This window comes from Artibeus jamaicensis, unplaced genomic scaffold, assembly GCF_021234435.1.
Source record: "Artibeus jamaicensis isolate MK-2021 breed Jamaican fruit bat unplaced genomic scaffold, CSHL_Jam_final scaffold_1689, whole genome shotgun sequence".
NCBI lineage: Eukaryota > Metazoa > Chordata > Mammalia > Chiroptera > Phyllostomidae > Artibeus > Artibeus jamaicensis.
Genome location: NW_026522029.1, coordinates 15,376,363 through 15,402,082, shown reverse-complemented (window position 1 = coordinate 15,402,082; position 25,720 = coordinate 15,376,363). Strand labels below are relative to the sequence as shown.

The 25,720-nt window shown below is 47.6% G+C and overlaps 3 protein-coding genes and 1 non-coding gene across 4 annotated transcripts; 1 reads left to right on the top strand and 3 right to left on the bottom strand.

The window, feature by feature from the left end:
- Positions 1-8,302: 8,302 nt before the first annotated feature.
- On the bottom strand, positions 8,303-16,382 carry LOC119054912 (ubiquitin carboxyl-terminal hydrolase 28-like). The gene has a single exon (XM_037152967.2). It carries the CDS (start codon positions 14,492-14,494, stop codon positions 11,759-11,761), a length of 2,736 nt encoding a protein of 911 aa, XP_037008862.2. The 5' UTR covers positions 14,495-16,382; the 3' UTR covers positions 8,303-11,758.
- LOC119055001 (small nucleolar RNA U3) lies at positions 11,111-11,318 on the bottom strand. The gene has a single exon (XR_005083612.2). It is a non-coding gene; the product is annotated as a small nucleolar RNA U3 (small nucleolar RNA).
- Positions 16,383-17,977: 1,595 nt separating the features above from the next.
- Positions 17,978-19,334, bottom strand: LOC119054927 (histone H2A type 1). The gene has a single exon (XM_037152982.2). It carries the CDS (start codon positions 19,294-19,296, stop codon positions 18,904-18,906), a length of 393 nt encoding a protein of 130 aa, XP_037008877.2. The 5' UTR covers positions 19,297-19,334; the 3' UTR covers positions 17,978-18,903.
- Positions 19,335-19,617: 283 nt separating this feature from the next.
- On the top strand, positions 19,618-24,843 carry LOC119054929 (histone H2B type 1-C/E/F/G/I). The gene is made up of 2 exons (XM_037152984.2): positions 19,618-20,033; positions 24,753-24,843. The coding sequence occupies exon 1, from the start codon at positions 19,647-19,649 to the stop codon at positions 20,025-20,027; it is 381 nt and encodes a 126-aa protein (XP_037008879.2). The 5' UTR covers positions 19,618-19,646; the 3' UTR covers positions 20,028-20,033; positions 24,753-24,843.
- Positions 24,844-25,720: the final 877 nt, after the last annotated feature.

Below are 25,720 nucleotides of genomic sequence, written 5' to 3'. Positions count from 1 at the left end.
GTCGAAGTTTCTCTCGTACACAGATGTTTCTCTCCCTCTTTCTCTCTCCCCTCTCTCTACAAATGATGGGATACAATTTCAAAAATTAACATAATATCAGTGAAGTGATTGAGAAAGATGAACATTAACTCAAGGAGCTGGAAAACAGTATCGTGATGGCCTGCTGTGTGGCTAAAGACAAAAGTAACTATGTATAAAGCCAGTAATCGAATACCAGTAGTTCTCTAGAGGATATGGGTTCACAATTCTGAAACTACATATGTGAGTGCTAGAAACTGAGCGAAGAGGAAAGCACATTGTCAGCAATGAGACCCAGAATCCCACTGGTGGATAAAAGAAAGACTTGGCTGAAATGAACCTTGTGGTGCTGGATCAGAATCAGAAATATTAAGAGAAACTTACATTTCAAAATACATGTAGTTACACAGCCAGAGACAGACGTGTGAGTACGTGTGGGCTAATATACACACAGATTTTCTTACTCTCTTCTGAGAGGACCTATCAGCAGTGACACCCTAGTACCGATTAAAGCATCTGGCTCACCGTGTTCAGTTCTGGAGCATCGACCTCCACTAAGAAGAGCCAGGGCTCCTTGGAGAAGCAGCTCATTCCAAGGCTGAAGCTCGTGAGAAACAGAAGCACCTGGAACTTCTCGTGTTGCTAGAAAACAAGGAGATGTTTTTTTAAAAAAAGGAAGCTTGCCTGGCTGGTGTAGCTCAGTGGATTGAGCGCAGGCCTGCGAACCAGACAATCGTGGTTCCATTCCCAGTCAGGGCACATGCCAGGGTTGCAGACCAGTTCTCTGCAGGCCAGTTCCCAGCAGGGGACGCACGAAAGGCAACCATACATTGATGTTTCTCTCCCTCTCTCCTTCCCTTCCCCTCTAAAGATAAATAAATAAATAATATTTAAAAAAATTAAAAAATGGAAGCTTGTTGAGAAAACATGCAAGCCAACCTCCAGGAGCTACTAATGACTGAAACTGGTTCTTATTTGAGCAACAAATAGAAATGGATAATATTGCATTTTAACTCATAGAATAAAATATAAACCCATAAGTAAATACATACATAATGAGAAGGGGCAACTTGAGGCAGACAAAATCCGCAGATGGATGCCGAAGTCACTGGGAGAAAGTTTAAGGAGAGGCAGGCTTTGTGTGGTCTCAAAGAGTCCTCCCCAAACTATCCCAAATGCAGAGAGAAGGGGGAGGCATTTACTGTGCCCCCCTTCTGCTCTTCATCTGGACTCTCGCTGAAATGATTTCCTGGTGTTTCTTAAAGACCAACGAACCCAGAGCACGACATGAGCCTGGAGTAACAACCAACCACATCGCACCCAACAAAAGCTCGAAAGGAACAGTTCTTAGCAGCTCCAGCTCCGCGGGTGCCATTGTGTGATAAGACAGTGAAGTTGTGACCGAACCGCGAGCATCCGCCGAGGGTCCCCTGTGTGTTCCGTGCTCTTTGAGGTCTTCCCCCCACCGTGGGCCTGATCCCCGTGTTTGAATGCACTGCGCACACCCAGCCACGTCCACTTCACCAGGTGTACGTCCTGGCCAACTTACCTAAGCTCTCCGTGCTGTGGTCTCCTAATCGCCTAAGTCATACGTTTCTTAGGAAGATTAAATGAAGTACGTCAGTGTCGCTACACGGAGAGCATTATAATCTAGCTAACGAAACCAGGCGGGAACTGCATTCCGCACATTACGATTCTAGCTCAGGTAGCGTTTGGGAGACAGGGACTGCGACCCGGGTTCCAGGCCCCAGGTGAAACCCCAGGGGTGCGGTTCCCGAGCCCCGGGCCCACGCCCTGCCCCGCGGCCTGCACGGGCGGTTGGGGTTCCCATGTTTCAGCCCTGACCACCGACTGCAAAAACAAGAAAAATACTCTTGTAAAGGGCTCCTTGAACGCAGCAGGCGCTAAATGGAGAGGAAAGAGTGGGGGTGGAAAAAGAATGGACATTCTAGGACTGGGGCAATCCTGGGGGAAGGGTGGAAGCTGCAGCCCAAGCTGCAGGCGCGACTCAGTTGATTGACACGCCACCCGGTAAAGCGAAGGGTCCTGCGTTCAACCCTCGGTCACGGGGACAGGCCCTGTTTGTGGGTTCAGTCCCCAGTCAGTCCCCGTGGGAGGAACCGATTATGTGTCTTTCTGATTTCTCCCTCTTCCCCTTTTGCTCTCTCTCTCTCTGAACTTAATAATAATGATCATGTTGATATTGGAAAAGTGCAGAAAGACCCGTGGTGTTTCGCAGCATTCTTAGGGCCACGATCAGCAAGTTTGACCCCAGCCCCGGACTGAAAGCCGACACCCACTGAACTCCTGCTGACCGGTCTTCCCAGGGCGGGTCCCCTCTGTCTGGAAGCCAGAACACTGAGCTCTGGGGCAAGAGTCGGCCGGGCGCAGGACCTATTCCACAGCCCGCAGAGCCCCTGGGGCCGGGGGTAGGGCACCCAGGCTGAGGGCCTACGCTCCAGAGGGGTCGGACCAGCGTCGTCCAGTCTGTCCCCCTTTTTTAAGAAAGCACGAGAGCAGACTTGAGTAGGGAGACACGTTTTCTGCGTGGGTGCAGCTCTGGGCACCAGCCTCCCCGCACCTGGGGACGGCGGCTGATCTGCCCACGGGGAGAGAAGCGAAGCAGTGCTGTTCCTGGTTCATTGCCTGGCAACCCAGAGCGAGTGCCGGAGAGTCCCAGGTCAGGCAGCCCTGCTGATGTCCTCCAAGGCCTTTGCTCCCAAGGCCTTTCCTGCTCCACTGTGCTGACCGTCCGTACTCCCAGCAAAACCCCCACCCGGACAGCGGCTGTCCCGCCCTGGGAGGGGGTCATTCAGGGAGGCCCTCTGCGGGGCAGGTGACATGGTGCAGAGATGTGAAGTGAGGGGCTGGTCGGGGGCGCGGCTGCCTGAAGAGTGTTCTAGGGTTCCTGGGAGAATCTGGGAAACAGCTATGAGCCCAGAGCAGATGGGAAACAATACAGAAATATCTACTGTGGGTCTAGACAAGAGCGGGATGGAATCAGCCCAGAAGCATGAGGGTCCCTGGGAGTTGACAGAGGACCTTTCTAGGTGGGAAAAAAATCGCAAGAGTGTAATCCAACTTGTGACTGTGGGAAAGACAGACATGGAGACAGAGCCAGACACACAGGGAGACAGACAGACAGACGTGGGGAGACAGAGAGATGGAGACAGGCAGATACAGAGGGAGACAGACAAATACACAAAGAGGAAGAGATGGAGACGGACAGACAGACTGAAGGAGACAGAGACCCAGACACTTGCACACACACAGATAAGAGTCCCCCTGCCTGGCAGGAGTGCAGTGTGGAAAGCAGGGGTGCGGGGGTAACCGTAGAACAGCGGGCTCTCCAGGAAAACGAAGTTCCACTGCGCGGTACTGAGATGCCCGTGGTGCACGTACCGCCGCCACTCCTGCCGAGTTCCGGCGTCCAGGGACAGACCAACTCTCAGTAGAAAGGAGTCGAGGGTTCAAAGTGACGTGTCCATTTCCCACTGGAGGCCTGAGAGGATGGGACTCCCAGGGCAGCCTTAGAACGCAAGACATGGACACGTGTGAGCCCAGAGTTCTTCTGCCACCGCCCACAAGGCCAACTGACTCGGGCCGGTCTCTGTGCACAAGGGGAGGGGGCTGAGCTACAGGCCAGAGAAGCTTCCCCGCTCCACCCATCGCTTACTCTCTTCCCATGGCAGCCAACGTTCCTCAGGCCCCTCTTACCCTCAGTTCTCTTCTCTCCGCCAAGGTCGCTCAGTTACCCAGCAGGGCTGACTCTCCATACCCAGGGGGCCACACTGACCAAACACCAGAGCGGGCAGAGTGTGAAGCGCCCTGTCTTGGGGGGTCCACGCCCTCGGAAAGGAGGCCCAGCTGAGTGTGAAACACACACCTACTCCCCGGGGCTATTTCTTCTGCACCTGGAGTCCTGGTGGGAGGTGGGTGGGTGCTTCCGCTGCCATCTCAACGCCGCCTCTGCCAGGACCACCGCTCCGAGCGCCGCTCCTGCCACGGGGGCCAGTGACCCAGACCCAGGCGGTGCTCTGGTTTAGCAAAACCCGTTACTTTGATCTCAGAGAGTGAAGCCCACATACGTGTGAAATTCTGCCTTCCTCTCCCACTCTTCCACGTTTGCAGATACATAGGTTGGTAGAGAAACAGGTGGATAGATTTGTGTCTATGTAGTTTTTACATGCTCATGCACGTATTTACACGTGTCGTTTCATAAGGAACAGAGGGCTTCTCATGCGTCACCCCGTGTGATTGGCTCTTTAAAACTCTGACAGGTGCTATTTCATTCTGCAGATAAAATGCCTGATTTTCAGAGGTGACGGGTGGCTCCCCGCCCCACCCCCAAGTCAGTGCTGCTACGTAGAAGAGCTGGCGCCCAACCCCAAACACTCCGGTTCCAGATTCCACGTTAACCCTGCTGTAGAGACATGTGCGTGCACACAAACTGCTTTTTATAGATTTGAGTCTACGTTGGGTGTCTCTGTCTTACGGCCCAGACTTATGAGTTCATCAGGCACTTTCTGAGGTTCTAGTACATACCTGTCAATGCTGGGCACCACGCTGAGGGTCAGTCTATGACAGTGAACTGAACAGGCCCCCAGCCCCCAACACAGACTTTACAGAGTAGCCTTCTTAAAACCCACCCTGGACTGCAGGGGAGAGCTGAAGGGGCAGGGGCAGGTGGGTGGGGAGGGTGTGCTTTCCAGCTCCTCCGTGAGGAGGGCAGAAGAGCCCATTCACTGGGCAGGTGTCCTAAGCCGTCAATTAATACGACAAACCACCTCCATCATCTTCCCTTTCTTCATGACAACACTGGTGCCCAAACTCACCGTTTCACTGGTGCTGCTCTCCAGACTGTCAAAGAATTCCTAACCCGTGACCTTTTTTCATGCTGTGGAAGCACTACCAGCATTTTAAAGAAAACAGAGGTTTGAGATTACTAACCTGGCTAAAACCATTGAGTTTTTATGGGGAAAACCTTGAGTCCAACCTCCAAGTGACTGGGATTTCTGTCCAATTCCCACCTCCCTAGCAGAATATTGTTGTGGGCCCCTCTGATTGGTCCTAGGGATTGTAACTCTCTACCCTGTGGCTAAGGATGAGCGAGGGAGGACCCCTGGGATGCGAGCCGCAGGAGACAAAGCCTGTCTCTGGTAGCAAATGCTGCCTCAGTTTCCTCCTTGCCCCCAAAGCATGGTCAGACAGGTAAGAGGAAGGGCAACCTACGCCAGACATGACTGCCTGGGAGGCCTTCATGGAAGGACTTGGGGGGCTGCAACAAAGAAAAATGGACTTTCACCGCCCCCCCCCCCCCCCCGGCTCTGTCAAAGCCCGAGTTCCATGTTCCCTGGGAGAAGCGCTTCCTGGCTCTAATCTCCTTAAGCCTGAAAACCTGATGGGGAGAGGTGCAGCTCCTTGCCTTGCTAGAGCGTGTCCTGGGGAAAATCTGGCATCAAGAAGACTTCCTGATAAACCTGTGAAATCTGCTCTACTAAGAGCGCTTTCATTCATATGTTAAGGGTTCAAGCAAGAAACCCTAAAACTCTGTTCCTGACTGATTCTGACTCAGACTAAGCCCTCAGAGTTCTTTGAAATGTTATCTACTGTTTGATCCTTGCCGCCCTGTATTCCTGTGTATTACAACCCAATAAAAGGCCATGGAGGAAGGGGCTCGAGGCCTTTTTCCTCTGAGAAACTGGCCACCTCTCCTCCCCAAGCAGATCACATCACGTCTCAGTCATGTTTACTCTCATCCGTGGCACATGGGGGGACTTTTGAGGAAAGTTGCCCCCACAGAATATGACAATTTTTCATTTCCTGTAGATGGGAGCTTATCGTCCCAGAATTGTCACAGGTGCGGAGCAATGGGGGACAGACCACATGAACTGTGACGCATCCACACGGCACAGCAGCATGTGATGGGGGGCAGGAAGCTCCCTGTACTCCCGCCTGGAAAGTTCTCCAAGATATATGGATGGGGCAAGTGTGGAACAGAGTAAATAGTCTTTTTATCTCTTAAAAATGAAGGGCGGGGAGGAAGGATAAACCTCCATTCATTCTTACATCTGTGTGAATTAGCAATGGGCACATACACATGCTAAGAACGACCCAGGGAACAGTGGACTCATCCAGAGGAAGTAGATTCTCAATATATGTCATGCTATTATGACTTGTTTGAAACCCCTGAATGTATTATTCTAAAAATTAGACCGTTGTATTAAAGAGCTTTCCCTCAAAAGTATTTTCTGCCCCCTTTCCTCTCCTTATCCCCAAGGCACTCACAAAAAAAAAAACTGACCAAGATTGTTTTTAATAGGAAAAAATTTGCAAGTAATGTGATGAATCTACCAGTGATGTTAGGACAAGGTCATCCATCCATGGACATCCGAGAACTGGAATTTCACAGATGCTCCAGAACCAGGCATTTCTCCCGTGAGCAACTCTGGGAGGCTAAGGGGTCAGATGAAACCAGAGAAAACTGTGCTTGAGAACTTCTAAGGTTTTCTGAGCACAAGCAGAAAACATATAGACCCATTTTCTCAATTTTTGACATAAAAACTCTGGGTGATAAGAGGACCCAGGAGGCTCCTGGGAAGATTCTGATTTTTCCCTTCAGATGCTACCAACAGAACTTTCTGTGATGATAGAAATGCTGTACCTTTGTTGTCTAGTACAGTAGCCACCAACCACCTGAGATGTGGTTAGTGTAACTTCCCAGATTTTTTTAAAATTTTTAATTAATTTTATTTAGTTATTTTTCAAGTACAGTTTTTCCAGGTTTTTAATTAAGATTTAAAATGTCACGTGTGGGGAGTGGCTCCTGCATGGGACAGAGCAGCTCTAGAGCCAACCAGTCATGAACCTCCCTCCGAATTCAGTAACTAGAACTTGAGACTGAGTGGTGGCTAGAACGGTGCATACCCCAGGAGCGAACTCACAAGCCCTTGCGGCTCAGTGATTACTCCATTTCTGAGTAAAAATAAATGTTGAGAATGAATTGGTTCTGAGCATTCATTCCCAGCCCTTCCTAAAGATGTTTTCTGGGGAGGATGTAAGGGGTCAGGGTACAGGTGAGCTTGACTGCACCCTGCAGAGGAGTGTCCACGGGCCAATCCTAGCATCTGACTGCAAAGCCAGCGAGATGCTCTTATGCACAGAGCTGACCCTCAGTGGGTGAAACAGCACTGATTTTTGTCACACGCACCAGCAGGATGACCCTTTCCTTTCAGTGATTTAAAGACGACACCCAGTAACCACAGACTCACTAGCAAATTAAAGAGGACTCTTTTCATGCCTATCAGCCAGCAGAGACCAGAACCTTAGGACCAAGTGCTGCCTGAGGGTGACCATGTGGCATTAAGTCTAGAAAAGAAGTGTGGACTGCAGGTGGGATGTACTTCCAAATCCCACCCATTCCCGGAGCAGTGGTCAGTGGCCAAGTTTTGTGTAGAAATTCCGATAACCACAGGCTGGGGTCTGAAAAGGCCAGGAGCAGGGCGCCAGGCCAGGTGCTAGAACGTCACCGTGGGTAGAGAGACCAGGTACCTGTGTCATGGAATAATGAGCAGAGGAAAACAAGAAGAAGTCTGGTAGTAAGTCTGGCCCTTCCATCCACAGACTGTATTTTAAGGAATGTAAGCAGGATGAGATCTGGCATGAGAAGAAGGCAGATTACTTTTTGTATTCTGTGCTTGAAGTTACAAACTGAATATATGCACACTTTAACCATTTATACAGATATTTATAATGGTGAACAATCTCCTATAACCTCACATAGTAGGGCTTTGATTTCTAGATGGTAGATACCCTCTCTCCCAGTGTATCTATTTTTCTCCTTTGTTTCTTGAGTCTTTTTTATCTAACACTGCCTCACTAGATAAAAGGCTGTTAATAAACTGCATACACATTACCAGAATAATTTCTCCAAAGTTTATGACAGTGACCATTGCTCCTCATTCTCGGCAGTCCTGGGGATTACTGGGGTCAGTGGTGAGAAATGGTATCCCTTACATGCCTAACAAACGACTGCCAAGGTTAGCACTTATTTTCTTTGTCCTCTCCTGCCACTGCCTGGTGTCCCTGAGTGAGGAGCTCAGTAGAGGTTTAAATTCCAACTGGCAGGCAAACCACCTACGACAGAGTCTGAAGCTTACTCTGCACACCTGGTCTTCTCAGAACCTTCCTGAACTCTAATTGTAGACATCATCAATCCTGAGAAATGTTGGTTTTTCTCCTTTTGCCCAAACTACTGTAACCAAACAACCAGTGGTGCCCTGCCATTTGCCACCCATAGGCAAAAACTCTGGAGACAGAGTTTAGCAGAAAGAACAGGAATTTTATTTAAGGTACACACAGCATAAAATAATAGTGGGTTTATGCCTCGAAGCCCCTTTTCTCTAAAACATCCCCCTCAAAAAAACACCCTGCCACCTTCTGCCAGCTCAGTTCACATTTGCCCAGGATTTCTTCCACCGAAGGGCAATGTTCTTTTAAGAAATGCAGGCGGCTTAGTTGGTTTCCAGTTGGTCTGGTCTTGGGCCTCCTTTGGAGTCTGAATCCAGGTGTCCCACTCATGGAGCACTGTCCTCTGTCTCTAGTGCTGCGCTCTGGTGTGTCAGTGTGCCCGGCTGGGCAGGACCCCTGTGGCACAGCTCTGGTTGGCAGGGCTGCTACAGCATTAGTGTGGGAGCAGGGCATGGGGCTTGTCACCTGCCCATGCCACTCCCGGGAACAGCACCCACCAGCCTGCTAAGACCTGTCGCACACACTGGTGTGGTGGGTCCCGGCCCTTCCCAGACTGGAAAGGTCAGAGCAGTATCGATGGTGGGACCTGCTACTGACTGACCCTCCCTCCCCAAAGACACCACACAGGCAGCTGCTACAGCTACTTGTGTGGGGGAGAGGTGTGGGGAACGCTCTTATACCACACAGTCCCCCCGAGGGGCCCTGAGCACCTGGTGGCCGGCCTGCCAGCCAGGGTTGGGGAGAGCAAAGCTCAGTTTCTACACGCTCTGCTTCTAAAGACAACCCCCTTAATACTCTGCACAAATTAAGTATATGGGAGAGTGTGGCCTTTCCATCCAAACACTACCCTAGCTATAAGCATTATACATGCTTTTCTGCTGAGTCACACATATCTGTTTTGGTTGCCAGGGTAACATACACATGCACGCTCCTCAGTGCTTCTCAACCCCTCCCCCATTGCACAGGGGAGGGGGTCCTGTTACAATCCCCCCCCCCATTGTCTGGACACTTGTACTCTTACAAGGGGAAATGGACGAAGGTCTCATTCTTCTGTAACTACTTCCTGCGTGGCAAGGACGTAGTCCTACCTACCGCTTGGTCCAGAGATCCCTAGCAAAAGGGGGTCTTGGACTGGAAGGAAGACTTTATACGACGGAGAAAATCTCGCAAAGTCCAGGTCAGATGGTCACCCCTGGAAAACAGCATGTGTGATGTCCGAAGGATGGCATTTCTGAACAAGTTGGCAACCTTGCTGTATTCTGGAGGCAACAAATTCGGCAAGAGAGTTAGAAGGTACAATCTGAACCATAACAACTAAATGGCAAAGGCAGAGATAATTCTACAGGATTCCCAGTTAAGAAAAAGTAGCTTCTTTGGAGGAAGGTGTTCAAGGAGTGTCACAACTGCCTGAAGCCCTACTGCTCAGTAGACTCAAATTAGGCAGAGAGGAATAGCCTAAAACTTCTGAAGCCTTCGTACTCAAACTACGAAGGCAGAAAAGGAAACCAGTTTCAAAATAAAGCTGACAGGCCACCCTATGCTTCACTAACTCAACCATCTAGTCCAGTCAAACCACTGAGTCTCAGGAGGGGCTGATGCAGATAAGCGTCTGAAGCGAGGCTTTTTTCCCCAGACTCTGAAGGCAGCTGCACTGAAGTCTGACGTTCACGACTGAGCACTGTGATTTTCCTCAAAACCCAATTCCTCTCCCTAAGATCACCCTTGTTGTCATAAAAAAGACTGCCAGTTTTTCAATTTGGCCTTATTGTTTGCATGAAAACAACAAGAGCAGCACTTGGTCACAAAGACGGTCACAAATCTGCTTTGCTGGAACTCACAGGAAGAACCTTTGATCGACCCTTAGTCAGCTCTCCAGAGCCCAGAAGGGAAGCCCCACGCTTGCCATTCAGCTTGGTCTAAAGTACTTGTCTGCATTCCTCAGTCCTTGAAGTTCCCAAGGTGTCTTAAGGTTCCTCCTTGCCATCCTTCAGAAAAGCAACCTTCGTTCCTTCCCTGGAAAGACTGCCAGGAACCACACGACAAACCACGGTACCAGGCTGCTTCTTCAGTGGGCTTTCATTAGCTCTGAGAGTCAATCTCAGTTCTTCAAGGCTTTCTGGTAACCACCAGAGCCAGGCATACCTTCTTCAGGCATAAGATTCCAGTCAAAGTCTTGGTTATTAAAACCATAATTTGAAGCTGGTCTTACTGGTTTCATGCAAAACAAATTTTAGGTCATTATTCATTAAGAATGCCAAAATCTGGAGGGATCAAATAGGGAGAGAAATACAAAGAAAAAAGGAAAATCCTTGGCTTTCCAGTAGCCTCTAAAGTTGCATTTCCATGTCTCATGCTTCCACTACTTCTAGTCTAATACAAAAGCTTAATGCTTAGGAGCCTCAATTTCTTTTAAAAACACAAAATCTAAAGCAAAAAGAAAAAAAAGCTTCAAAATAAAAGGTGGGGTGAGGGGAGAGACTAGAACCGGCCTCAGAATCTTGTCTCACACCATCAGTTACAAACACAAGGCCTGAGAGGTCCAAATGGCACAAAGCCACTGTGGCAGACATTTTCTCGCCCACTGGTGGGTCCGCTGGTCTCCTGGCAGCCGTGAGGTGACCTCTCACCTCAGCTGGACACTTAACTGGCACCAACAGCAGAGAGAGAGGATCCCCGATATACAGAAAACAGCAAAATTCCCCAAGCCCCCAAAACATCGGAAAGAAACAAACCCTAAAGCAAAGAATAACTGAGCCTAAGCACTAAGGTTTCTCTCCTTTAAAAACGTCTCATAGCTTTCCATGGCCTTATGCAACCCTCACAAACTGTTTTGTTGTTGCGTACCACACAAGATGGTGTTCTCTCCCTCCTACTCCCTCAAAAGGGAAGAATGACCATCAGTGGCGGTTACTAAGCAACACCAAGAACCGGCTTCACACGCAGGAGAGAAGACCCCATCTCCTTCCTCCTCAGGGTCTTGGGGGCTCCACACATTCAGAGAAACTTCTCTAGTAACAAACTGTACAAAAGGTCCCTGAAATTATAGTTTTCACAGACTTTCTGATCTTTCCATACACAACTTTATAAGTGCCTTCTGCAACCTTCATAAACTTTACTCGCTTCAGAATAACCGTAACTCACTTTCAATCCCTGTCCTTTTAAGTGATGGAAAAGACCACATTCAAACTCTGTATCGAGGAGCTCAAAGTCCCTAAAAGTGCAAACACATTCTCCTACACAAACCTAACTTTTCCTTTTTTTTTTTTTTGGCCACACTAGCACTCATATTTGTTTACAATTTAAAAGTAATATGGGAACAACCAATAAATGTGAGATAACATGCTTCCATTTCCCAAGTTCAAGCAAGGAAATGGATGGGTTAGAAGTGCTACTAAGGAACTAATGTAAATATATTATTAACACATAAAAACTTAGGAAATCAGTATTTTGACTTTTTGAGACAGATGCCCTTTGGTCTCTCATTTCCTTGCTAATAGGGCCTGGAGTATTCCTCATTCTGGATTGCTCCCACACCGCTTTTCCCATACGCACGTGTCGGGTTTGCAGTGTCCTGGGAAGACTCCTCCTTGAACATCACGGCATGCCCGGATGACAAGCTGCGAACCCCACAAGAGGCCCCTGAAGGCTGTTGTGATGTAGGGAAATCCTGTGATGCCAGATTGTCAGAAAGCTCCATTTGAGAAATCTTCCTAGACTGTTCTTCTTCCCACTCCTCTATCTCCTGTTCAAATCTCCAGTTATCTTCCTCAATGTAACGCTTAAGTTCATCAGATAAGCCTTCTAATTCTCCTAGCATCTGCTCTGATTCACTTGGGGTTGCATCTGCATTGAAGTTGGGTGGCTGGTCCTTAATGTACATCAGACAGTAGGCACTGGCATTTCTTGAGCCTCCGTAGGAATCACTTTCTAGTTCTTCCCAGGAAGATTCAGTAACAGAGATGTCGTTGTACTTGAGCCAGACCTGTCTGGGTTGATTATAGATATAGACCCAATAGTGTCCAGCATCTGCTTGTCCTTCATGAACAAGAACTGCATGCAAGCGATAAGGCACCTGACTAAGCAGAGGATCACAGTACATCTGCTGAATAGCCTGGGTAGTGCTTGCAATGAAATTCTTTAAATCCTGTACATCTTGCTCAGTCTCACTGCTCAGTTTCTGAAGACAGGTCTTAAAGTTTATCTCATCTGTGACTGTTTGAGGAACTGGCTGGGCAGGCATTTCCCCAGAAGATTGGGAAGATGGAAGAGGCTTATTCTTTGTGGTAGACTTGCAAAGACAATCTTCAGAGAAGACACTTGCAACACTCTGAGGAGAGTTTCCTTCACCTGTCACTGAAGAGAGTGGTAATGTCACACTGCTGTCACTTTGAGATGCCACGTTCAGGAGTGGGGACTGAGCAGGGTCCAAGTCGTACTTCACGTATTTTTCCATTTTTTCCTGTAGGAGTACTATTTCTTCCTTCAGCCTCCGAACACACTGTCTCTTGCTTTGAACAAGATCTTTATTTCTGTGCATGTACCTGTCCATATAAATAATCGGAGGAAATTCCAGCTTATTGTGAATTTTTTCAGGCTGACCAAGGGATTGATTGAACTCAAATCTTGAGAGTTCGAAAGTCAACACAGGAGGCAGTTTTGTGAACCAATACTCCTGTCCATTCTCTGTTGACTGATTGGAAGGAAGCAGCTCAATGTCACCTTCTACCATAGCCCCATCCAAACACTCCTGTAAGTTGCAATAACCATTTACCTGAAGGGGATACAAGCCAAAGGTCTCAGAGTTAGTATACAGCTTTCCTTCACGAACCCCTTCAGTGAGGACCGTGCCATAGAATAATCGCATCATTGGGTTTTCAAGGTTGCTGTCAGCAACAACCGTCAGATGGAACGCGTCCTCCAGCCAGTCCAGGAGCTTGTGTGTAAATTCACTCACATCTTGCTGCTGCTGTTCCTCCTCATCGGACTGGAACGCTCCCTTTAAGAGGTTCAAGGCTGATGAAGGGTCAACAAATTTGCGATTTGATCCCATCATCAGAGCAAACAAACGCTGAAGCTCTTGCATAAACATCACATTCCTCTTCTCTCGCTCATCTGTACAGTTTTCCAATGCATCCTGTGGCACAGTGGAACCGAGGACGACTCTTCGGAATTCAGGCAGCTGAAAGAGAGATTGGATAACCACACTAAACCAACAGGTATTGCCAACATTTTTCAGTCCGACTGGCCAACCATCAACTCGCTTCCAATCATTGGGATTGCGGTTTTCTCCCCAGACTTCAAAGTGTCTTCTTTTTGAGCGCTTAGTGTCTGCAGACACAGTGTTGTGCCTCCTAAGAGTCTTTCCCTCAGTGTGACATTTGGAGGAATTCAGTAGACTCAAAGCAATGGCAGCGTCAAGTTCATCTCTGCGTTTACGAGCCAGGCCTAATACTCTGGCAAATGCCTTTTTGTTGGCAGCACCCGCCCTCTCTTCTGTAGCAATGGCGTCTGGATCAGGCTCCTTCACTCTGTCCCTGGTAAGACTGCCTGCCAGCGGCACGTCACCATTCATGGCCTTCAAACCTTCACGAGGGAGAGGAGGAGCCCGAATGCCCTGGTCCTCACTCTGCTGATCCACCTCCATTTGGTAGCTGGCGTCATGGCTCCCTGCCGCTCCCCCCATGCCGTCTTCCTGGAGCTCTGTCTGGAGCTCTGTCATGGTAGTGGAGAGGCGCCAGCCCAGCTTCACGGGACAGCAAGGAAGAGATCTTCCTCCTACCGATCTTCTTTCTTCTGGGTTCCGGACACTGAAACTTTCCTTTGTCTTATGATCAGAGAGCTCGAGTTTGGAAGCCTCTTCCTTCCTCTGCAACAGCAAAGGGTTCCCTGCTCTTGATGAAACCTTATTTTGCAACGAAATAAATGCCCTAACATAAGGGATCTCGTCCCACTTGCCTAACTTTTGGCAATATAAGTTCAACTGCATGATAGTACAGTAACTTAAGGAACCATTCACGGGCCATTTTTCCCCACAGTCTAAAACGTACGTAGGCCATACACTGTTGCAATAAAAAATCAATTCACCTATAATCTGGCCCAGTGGGCTTCCTCTAAATCTTGAACTATGACAGTTCCTGACGACCCTGAAGTAAAGGCCCACAAGTATGAACGCTACAATCCCCCACGCAAACTGAGAACATATAAACACAACTAGCATGGGCTCCATTTTTTTAAATTAGCGCACAGAAACCACCGATCTCACAGTGACCCGGCAAGCAATGGCCTCCCCAAAACTCAACCAATTATCACCCCAACCCAGGCCCTGGTGCGCGGCCCTGAAATCTCAAATGGTGCTTCTTCCTTCCCAAACCCTTTGCCCTTCCACCTGCTGGGAGTCAACCCTCTATGAGAGTCTACAGCGCCCCGTCGGACACCATTACTGCAACCGAACCACCCGGGGGTCCTACCGCTGGCTGGTCACAGGCAAAACTCTGAAGACAGGTTTCTTCGAAGTCTGTGTGTGCAGATGTACTACTCGCTGCGCACGCGCTGTTCTCTTCTTTCGGCTGTCGCTCTCAGGTGCCTCTGCGCCGATGGCGAAGCAGGATCCAAGCAGCACATCTCCGGTTATCAGCACTGTCAGAGCGGCTACGGCTTCCTTATGAGAGATGGCCGCGGGGCTCGTTGCTGGCCACACAGCTTCCGAAATCGGCACTGACTGGACTGCAAAACCCAGACCCGCAGGTTGGTGTGGTGGGTCCGAGGTCCTGCTTGGGCTGGAGTGGGCAGAGTGGCGGCGGGAACCGTGACTGATGGAACCCCTCCGGAGAACCGCGTAGGTAGCTTCGTGTGCCAGGGACAGGCCTCGGCTCGCCCGGAGAGCGCTTTGGGTCAGCGGCGGGGAATGCTCTCAGACCACACTGACCCCAGAAGGCCCGCAGTCTCAGGAGCCTAAGGTCACGGAGCGCACTGACCAGCCAGGAGTCAACAGCAGAAAGCGCGCAGGGCGTGTCCATGCTCTGCTTTTAAAGATGGCCCCCATAATTCCCCCCGGCGGAAGAAGATGGGAGGGCATGCCCCTTCCATCCAATTACCTACCTGTCCTCAAGCCTACAGGTTTCTGCTGAGTCACGTGTGTATTTACGGGTGCCGGGGTGAGGCCTGTGTGCGTAATACTAGGCATTTCCCGACCCTTCCCCCTTTTCGTGGGGGTGGGAGTGAGTGGGGGTGCAAGGTGGGAGCGGGAATCCCCCGTTATATTATGACCCAAACAACAATAACATAAGAAGGCCAGTGAAGCTCATACTTTTTCAATGTGGTGACGTTGATGCTATGACCGAAAACTCACTGTGTTTTGAAATCATGTCCGAAAATTCACTGTATTTTGAAATCATGTCATATTTTCATTTCTCTTGGAGTTATGATCGTACTTGTCATAGATTTGTTTATTTTAAGTTTTTTACCCATAAACTTCCTTTTTTAAAGATTTTATTTATCTTTAAAGAGGACGGGAAGGAGAGAAATATCAATGTATGGTTGCCTCTCCTGAGTCCCTTGGTGGGAACGGGCCTTTGCCCCGACTGGGAATAGAACCGCAATCGTGTGGTTCGTAGGCCAGCGCTCAACCCACTGAGCTATACCAGCCAGGGCAGATTTGTTTATTTATTGATACAGTTTTGTACTTGCAAGTACAGGCAATGGTTCTCTTTTAGTAGATCTGTTAGGGCTGCTTATCTCTGGTACAATATTAAGGCATGGGAATAAAATTGAAGGGAGAATTCTGGAGCTACATATGAGCTCTTAGTCTCAATTTCAGTATGCACAAGGAATCTTTGATTGAAGTCCTAATATTTTCTGATGCCCATGCATTATTCTTAAAGTATTTACATTTATAATTTTAAGTTAGGATCAACAGATGACAAACACATACTAACTTCTCACCTTAAAATACATGTAGTTGTTGACAACTGATTAGAAAACCATATTTGTAAAAAAAAAATTCAAATGAAAGAAAAAATCGGCAGCAAATGATGGATGAAATAAAAGAGAAGATAATGCTGCACAGATTATTTGCAAATTTAAAAGGAGATTGAGAGCCCTGGCTGGTGTAGCTCAGTGGATTGGGGGGGGGGGGGCTGCGAACCAGACAATAATGGTTCGATTCCCAGCCAGGGCACAAGCCTGGGTTGAAGGCCAGTTCCCTGCAGGCCAGTTCCCAGCAGGGGACGCACAAAAGGCAACCATACATGGATGTTTCTCTCCCTCTCTCCTTCCCTTCCCCTCTAAAGATAAATAAATAAAATCTTTAAAAAAAAAAAGGGATTGGATTGAATAGTTGGCAATGCTTCATCTATCTGAACTGTGGTTGGGACACTCCATATAACCAAATAATGGTCGTGCCTCTGCCGGGCACCTCAGTAAGTCCCTGAAATCATCTTTGGTTTCTGGGGCCTGGGGCCTTCAGATGGCCTGGGTTTATCATTCTCATCAATTTTCCTCCATGTAAACCCTCCTCAGACCCCTGGGACATATTAGATAGAGACCTGCTCAAAGGCTGGAAACCAACAGAAGCTACTGAGTGTATTGCCCGCTAAAGAATTTTCTCGTGTTTATTATATGCCAGGGCCTAAGCTGGCTTATCAACAATTTAACCTGATGGGGCCCTTGACCTTAAAGTTTTGTATGAAGATATAACAAATGAATGAAATCAACACAGGTATCACTCGCTACTAAGTAGTCAAATAGAAAGTTTTGATATTGGCAGCCAGGCCACTGGGGAGACTTCAAAGTCAAGTCTCTAACTCCTTTCCTTATTCACCACAATAGTTTATCAAGCCCTTTACCAGGCCATCTCCCACTCACTCCCTTGTTTCATTTCTCACACACACAAGCAAAGGTGTATTGACTTTCTTCTGCGTTTACAGTGCTAATATACTTTCAAGATTCACTTCCAGCTGTCTATGTCCCAAGGAGATCTCGCCTTCTTCCTTCAAGTTCTTCACTGAGTTTAAGGTGCAGATTGTAACATTCTGGTATGTAGACAAAGTCAACCTATGACGCATAGAAATTTTACTGGTGTCATTGCTCTAGCAATAAGGTCTTTGGAACCATTAGGTACAAAATAGCCTGTGGTTAGAAGTACTGGCTTCCTGATCTCCGGACTCAGACATGCTCTGTTATGGTTTCCTTGGTTTTACTTCAGGAGAGGAGAATAGTGACCTCTAAGGGTGCTGGGTAAACAGATGCCGAACACAGGGCTTGGTGTCCACCATTCATCTTGAACACCTAACTTCAATCGTCAGAAGGTGAGCAAATGCACAGGAGTCAGGGAGGCAGGGACAGCCCCCACTCCTGGCCAAGGTGACACACCCAATAAGTGTTGGGGCTTGGTTTATACACAACCTGGAAAGTTCATGAAAACAGTCCTAAGAATCATGTAAAGCAATTTCCCCCTGGGGATCCAAGTTCTCCAACATAGGAGAAACGCTGGGTGGATGGAACCCTGTCCTCTCAGTGGACGCTGACCTGGAAAGCCAAGGCCAGAAATTCCAGTTCGGTGATTCTCAGTCTGCTTGCCCAGTGGAATCGCGAAAAACCCATCAGGAAATTCTAAAGAGGGGCTATCAAAGTGCTCATGTCCATGGTACCTGGGACCATGCCAGTCACTTCTTTGGCTAGTGGTTGCATGGCACCGGGGGGGGGGGGGGCTTGGGGACGGATCAACCAGAAGAAATCCTTGCTGAGAGTCAATCCTGGAAAAGAGGATCCTGAGGGATTTTGCACAGACCAGACCGCCCCTTTTTGGGTTTGATGCAGCTAAGTTACCGGATCCCTGGCAAGAACTCTTATGGGGAAGACTAAGGCCCACGCTATTCCCTTTTCAGCTGCTTTGGAAACATGGGGATTAGAGCCTCTTGTATCATTAACATATAAAACAGAGTTCATCGAATATCAAGAACCCATTTGGGTTTGGAGCATTAAATGGTTAATTGGTACAAGAATCTAAAGACATCATTAATCTAGCTCCAATTTACAGATGACAAAACTCAGTATGAGAGGTTAGAAACTGGTCCTTATCTCATAATCCGTAAATAGGAAGGAGGTGGAATTCTAGTTAAGATTCAGGCGGAATTCTGAGCTCACCAGGAAATCACCGCCCCTTTCACCGCCCAGTTAGGCTTCAGAAGGTGTGTTGTCATCGTTAAACCAAGCCGAGAGCCTAACTCCCTCCCGGGATAGGGCGGGGAGGTTGCAGTCCCGCCCCGGAAGTTTGCCTTCCAGGATGTCAATCACTTGAAAGGCGATCAGAGTTTAGAGACCACAATCGGACTGTGCAGTAACCAGGCCCTCCCTACAGTCAGGTCAGGTGACTGTATTGGAAAGAATGCAGCATCTACTTCGTGAGCATGCTGACTCTCCGTTTTCTACAGGCAGTCCCAATTTTAGCAAGAGCCTGATCCTTTCCTAAAGGTCTCAGGTATCTTTATGTTGCCGTACCTGGGGGATGGGGGGCAGTGAACGTAATTTTGGGCATGTTTCTCCCTGTAACTTACATACTCTTTCTCTGAAAGTGGAAGGGGCTCTGAAAAGAGCCTTTGTGTTCAAAACGTTTAGGAAACTGAGATGTCTGTCGATTCACTTGCCCTTGGCCTTGTGGTGGCTCTCGGTCTTCTTGGGCAGCAGCACGGCCTGGATGTTGGGCAGCACGCCGCCCTGCGCGATGGTCACCTTGCCCAGCAGCTTGTTGAGCTCCTCGTCGTTGCGGATGGCCAGCTGCAGGTGGCGCGGGATGATGCGCGTCTTCTTGTTGTCGCGCGCCGCGTTGCCCGCCAGCTCCAGGATCTCGGCCGTCAGGTACTCCAGCACGGCCGCCAGGTAGACGGGCGCGCCGGCCCCGACCCGCTCGGCGTAGTTGCCCTTGCGGAGCAGGCGGTGCACGCGGCCCACGGGAAACTGCAGGCCCGCCCTTGAGGAGCGAGACTTAGCCTTGGCGCGCGCCTTACCACCCTGCTTTCCGCGTCCAGACATTGAAGACAAAGAAAGGCTACCGAGGAGAAAAAAAAAAACCAAAATGCACACAAACCACTCCCCAAAACAGATGATTTGTATGAGTAGGCCGAATATGGCTGCTTTTATAGGCAATTCCTGGGGAGCAAATAGGGCTGTTTGATTGGTTCAAAATAAATTCAGTCAAGTAGCCAATAGAAAAACTTCATTTCCATACCTCATTTACATAGTTCAGCCCATGAATGACAGACTGAGCGTTTGTCTGCCAATGAACTGAAAGGCTTTCTGCATCCCTTATTAGCATAAAGGCCCTATAAATACCACACGTCCTTCCCCAGGTTCATTTTACCCTTGGTTTTCTTAAATCTAAGATGCCAGAACCGGCAAAATCCGCGCCCGCCCCGAAGAAGGGCTCCAAGAAGGCTGTGACTAAGGCCCAGAAGAAGGACGGCAAGAAGCGCAAGCGCAGCCGCAAGGAGAGCTACTCGGTGTACGTGTACAAGGTGCTCAAGCAGGTGCACCCGGACACGGGCATCTCGTCCAAGGCCATGGGCATCATGAACTCCTTCGTGAATGACATCTTCGAGCGCATCGCGGGCGAGGCGTCGCGCCTGGCGCATTACAACAAGCGCTCGACCATCACGTCCCGGGAGATCCAGACGGCCGTGCGCCTGCTGCTGCCTGGGGAGCTGGCCAAGCACGCGGTGTCTGAGGGCACCAAGGCCGTCACCAAGTACACCAGCTCCAAGTAAATTCAAGTAAGCGGCCTCCTAACCCCAAAGGCTCTTTTCAGAGCCACCCACATGTTCTCAAAAAGAGCTGTGCTCAGTAAATCAGAGTGTTGGTTACAAAAACATACAGGAGTGAACCCTAGGGAAATTGTGGGGCTGAAAGATTTAAACTTAGCACTTGTGGTTCTTGACTCAAGCAAGGACTTTGTAAAGGATGAAAGGAGTAACTAGAATGATATTCTAAAACATTTTAAGCAGCTTGTGTTGTGCTTTTTTTTTTCACTAAAAACATGGGTGTATTAAGATGAAATGTGTTAAAAAGAACACAACACTAAAAGTGCAATTTAAAACAATCTGCTCTGTAAAGGCAGTTTCCTTTGGCACCTGGGAGGATTATTAAAGTACACGGGGTGTTGGAAGGGTTCCCGCCGGAACACAGCTGTGCGCTGGCGCCTGCCCGGGAAGTGGCGGAGCGGTGGCCTAATTAGGGCGGCTACACCAATGCAGGAGTTCAGTTTCACGTCCGGTTGGTCTTGATCGCCTCTGCAGTTTGTGATTCACTAAGTTTCTGTGCCTTCGGGTTCTTTAAGGTTAGAGAGGGAGGAGAAGTACCCTTGTAAATAAGACTGTGGAGTCTAACATACAGGGTGGGGGTGGGGGGTTGCAATGCGGGGATAAAACAAACACTTCCGTTTCTAATCCTGCTGAGTTTTGTTTATTTTTTTTGGTTTTTGGGTTTTTTTTGTAAAGGACATAGCACTAGGAACCAGAATTTCCTCCCAGTCTTAGAAAGGCTATCAGGTTTTGCTCATACTCTCGGCAAGGGCGCCCCTGAGAGGTCTCTCTGACCTCAGTCCTGCTCGGCTTCTTTAGCGGCCCAACGCCTTCTTCTTCGTCTGTTTTCCCCTATTTCAAATTTTGTTCCAAACGCACAGCAAGCTCCTCCGACTCTCAGGAGTGGGAATGTTTCCTGTTTTGAGCCTGCAATTTAACTTTGAGCAGCTTGTTTACCTCACTAGGGAATTAACAAAGCCCAATGTAAAGTTAAATTTTAAATGGCTTATACAAAGACTAAAAAAATCATCTCAAAATAACAAACTCAGTCAGAATTTAGGTGCTTTAAATGTGGTAAGTTTTTAAATTCTAACAGGAAAAGCACAGCTGTGATTTTAACTAGTTCTTTTAGTTAACAACTAATACATGAAAAGTCAGTAGGGTAATAAACAAAAACAAACTACTCCACCGTTGTAAACCATTTAAAATTTAATTTATGGTATATAATTTTCTAGGGGAAAGTCATATTTCTAATCAAGATAACTTTTTGGACAAATTCAATGGCTTAATTTTGCTTCAAAAATGGGTTCTATGACTTTATGTATTAATGCCTTCATGGAAAATGATAATAGCACGGTGTTTTAGTTTTCACAAGTCTAGAATTTATTTTCTAAAAAAAAAAATATTAAGTTGAATTTATTAAATTTCTTTCTCTAGGTTTCCTGGTGAGATGAGGTAACATCACATTTTTCAAAATTTTACAATTACAAATTAGACATTGAACTAAAATAAATTTTAATAGATAATTTCATTAAATGCCTTCGGTTTTTATGATGTTACACATTACAAGGATTCAGTGTGTCGGCTCAAACACTGAATTCATGAACTGTAAGAATGGAGATGAATTTACATCGAGTATATTCATGCTTAATCTTTAGGAACCTAGACTGTTTCTGCTTTGGAGAGTACAAATCAGTCATGGATATAGCCATTTGATTTATGCAAGTCTCTTACTTTCTACACAGGTTAGGATGACCGTAGAGTAACAGGCTATAGAACATTCGGATGCATTAGGGGAGTGGAAATAGACATGGTTATTTTTGCCACTTCGGTTGGGAAAGGGGATAGGCCTTGTGTGCTGGTGGGCCTGCGGATCGGTCAGCACTGCCTGCTTCCCACTGCCTCAGGGCTGGGGCGGACACCACACTGCTGGCTGCTTTCTGAAGGGCGAACACTCTACCAAGTCCTACAGCTACCGAGAAACACAATATTCACACACACAAATGGCTGTGCTTAGTCTGTTTATTAAGAAGTTACTGTTGCTTAATGTAGTGAGTTCAGTGCAATATGTACTGTCTTCTTTATCCTGATAACACAGACTTTAGAAATGATCTTGTCATTATATGAATTCATCATGATATTTATCTAAGGTTTACTGGAATTAAGAAAAAAAACCACTACCAGAAAGAGAAAAAAAATCAGGACTCAAATGAAACTTCCAACAGATTGCTGTGCCTTTGCCAAGCCTTAAATCATTTTTAAATACTGATCTGTTTAACCGAAGTCAATCGAACTAATCTTTGAAGCCTATTCTTCTAATTAAGAAAAGTCAATTAGCCCTGGCTGCTGTAGTTCAGTGGCTAAAGCATGGGCTGCAAACCGAAGGGTCACCAGTTCGATTCCCAGTCAGGGCACATGCCTGGGTTAGGGGAAAAAAAGAAAAGATACTTAAATACTTGGAGTCAAAAGGATCAAATACTTCATATTTGTGACTTTTCACCCTCTTGCTCTCTACAAATCCCTTACCAGGCCATCTCTCCAGTGATGAGTAAATGTGAGAGAGGCTGAAACCCACACGGCCGAGCCTTTAGGAGACCACAGCGTGGGAGTTGCCATGTGAGGCCGGGAACCGTGCGGAGGTGGCTGGCCAAGGCGGGGGTGCCGAATGCGGGTCCCCAGAGGCACCCTGTCACGTATGCTTCCCAGCCAGTCCTGCAAGTTTCTGGGGAAACACTCTGCTTTCTTTAAAACTTGTTCTCTGTGAGGACTGATTGTCCACAGTCAGGTTTTGTTTTTGTTTTTGTTTTTTTTTAATTTTATTTCCTTATCTTTAGAGGGGAAGGAGAAGGGGAGAGAAACATCAATGTATTGGTTGCCTCTAGTGCATCCCCTGCTGGGAACTGGCCTGCAGGGAACTGGCCTGCAACCCAGGCATGAGCCCTGACTGGGAATCGTTTTTTGCTACTGAAAATAACGCACAGCCCTGATGCCCGGATCCGAGGCAGTCTACAGTCTTCTCCCCTCTGTCATCCGTGCATTACCTTTTTCACTTGGTTGGAGGAGAACAGCCTGTTGCTTACACACCTTGTTCACATCACAAGTGTGCTAATCGTTAGCTAAGTGTCTTTGACCTACTCTGACGATGCTACCACCCTGAGCCTGCACAATAATGATGTGGTCACAAAGATGGAGTGAGGGGGTCAATGAAACATGTACCACAAATGGTCTAGTGCTCATAAAATGGCTGCACAGCACTGTTCCAAGGTGAGGAAAGCAGCTTCTGGAACCGGCCCTTCGGATTTTCCAGATGCCTTGCATAGTCTGCAGGGATCCTGCCCCACCCTCTGTCTACGGCCTCCTTTGTTCCTCTCTCTCCTGTTCCCCAGCCAGATTTGCCCACACCCTGCCTTTGCTGGTTTCCTGCCTCCCACGTCTGCTGGAACTCCGCCTCTGATTTTTGTTTTTTCCCCTCCTCCCTGCCTAGCAAACGCCCACTCATTCTGCAGGCATCTGCTTGGCCCTCTCCCTCCCCCTCCCAGCTGCTCTGTGTAACTTCCACCGAGTTTGCACTTGTCATCACTTGTTTAGTTGTCACCCCAGCAGGCTCTGAGCTCTGATTAGGTCCCCACAGCATCTGTAGAGGCTGTTACTGAGCCTGTATGCACTCAGTGAGCAAACATAACTGAATTAATTAAATCATTCAATAAATGTGTTTGAATGCCTCGCATGTACCAAGCACCTGTATGCATACCTCAGTGAAGAAAATCACAAATGTCTTCCCTGAGAGCTAGGACTCTCACCGAATACGACATAAACACCTGAGTGAAACGTCTGGTCTGTTAGAAGGTGAGTGCTGAGGAGAAAACAAAACAGGACAGAACAAAACAGAGCAGGAGGGAGAGGAGTGTGGGAGTGAGGAAGGTGCGGTGCAGTCCATGAATGGAGTGCTGACCACTGTGGGTCTCTGTGGAGCCAGCTCCTGGCATGAAAACTTCAAGACAGCTACTTGTTCATATGAAACTAGGTTCGTTGCAGCTGCTTTTTCAGCAGCAGGAGGAAAAATACATTTTGTACTACTCCCAAGAGTAGACTAAGTATTTATTGGGGTGCATTTCCATTCGACTTACTTAAAAAGAGGGAGGGATGACTGCATTTGCCAGATGGATGAGCACCTGAGAGAAGGGAGGTTTCTGGACAGCGTTACAACTGCTTCAGATGGCAACAAGGAACTCGAACTCTTCAGCTATGCAAGGCCCTTCTTTCCTTACAAGCTCACCACCGGGAACTCACTTGTTACTTTGTCTCCTCAGTGAAAAGCAGTAACTAGTTTACCACCTGGCACATTGCTATTGACCCTTCAGTTGAAAGTTGCAGGACACTGAACAGGTAACATTCACCCTTTAGTTAAGATTATACAGAAACTCAAATGCTCAGGGTCGGGCAGGGTTGGGGGGGGTTATCCATCCAAAACACGTGACCCCTGGGAAACTATCTTTCCTAGCCTTCCTCACTGGTAAATCAGAACAGTGGCTGTTAGATATTAAATGTATTGGAGTCTACAAAGCGCTTAGAGCAGCACCTGGCATCAACCAAAGCTCAGCACCCTTATCACGGCTGTTCGCAGAGTCGAGCACCATGTCAGCTATCTGATGAATTATAGAAGTGAATTAATCAATCTCTTTCTTTTCACAGGAAGGACAAACAAGCCTTAGACATGTCTTTTTCCACCACGGGTCACTGCTGGACGCTGGCATCTCAAAACCCAAGAAATGGGAGACATTAGAAGATAAAGACTTTTTAACAGTTGTGGGAGGATCACTGAGAACCTGGCTAAAACATCTTTTCTTCCTTCCCCGAATATAAAAATATTAAATGTTCATTGTAGAAATTTGCAAAGTGAGAAATATATAAAGCAAATGTAGCTATCACGCCATATATACATTTATCTCATTTTCTAGGTAATTGTGCTTAGAAACACGAGTTTCACAGATGCATTACTACTTGTGTATTTGGTCCTCTGTTATGGGCCGTTAAGCTTGGGTTTCATCTTTATGCATTACAGGGCATGCACATCACACATCTTTGTACAGAAATCTTTGGTTCAATATTTGACTCTTTTGGGGTGGCTAGACTGCTAGTAGTAGAAATGCTAGATTGCAAGTCAGAATCATTTGAAGGCTCTTAATACACATTGCCAAATTTTTACCCAGAAGCACTCTGCCAACTTATAATACCAACATAATATGGAAATTTCCGTGATACAGCTTTTAATTTACACAGAACCTTTTCTTTTTCTTTTCTTCTTCTTCTTTTTTTTTTTTGGAAGCACTGTTAACCTGACGGGTTGGCCAAACTATTTTGAGGGAAGTTTTGATTTATTTCATCATTACTGAGGGTAATACTCCCCTGCCCGTGTTTTTATTGGTAATGGTCCCATAAGAAATAAACTGCTGGAAAATGATAGACATACTGCAACCATTGCGTGGGGAGGCATTATATTAAAAAAAAATAAGGATCTTAGATTAAGATTTAAAAAAAAACAAACCCTACTATTTATCAGGTGCCTCCCGCCCAGTCCTCTGCTGGACTAACAAACTGGCTGTTTTTGACCGAAACCATTTTTACCTACATCATGTCTCATAAGGCTCCTGAATTCCCCC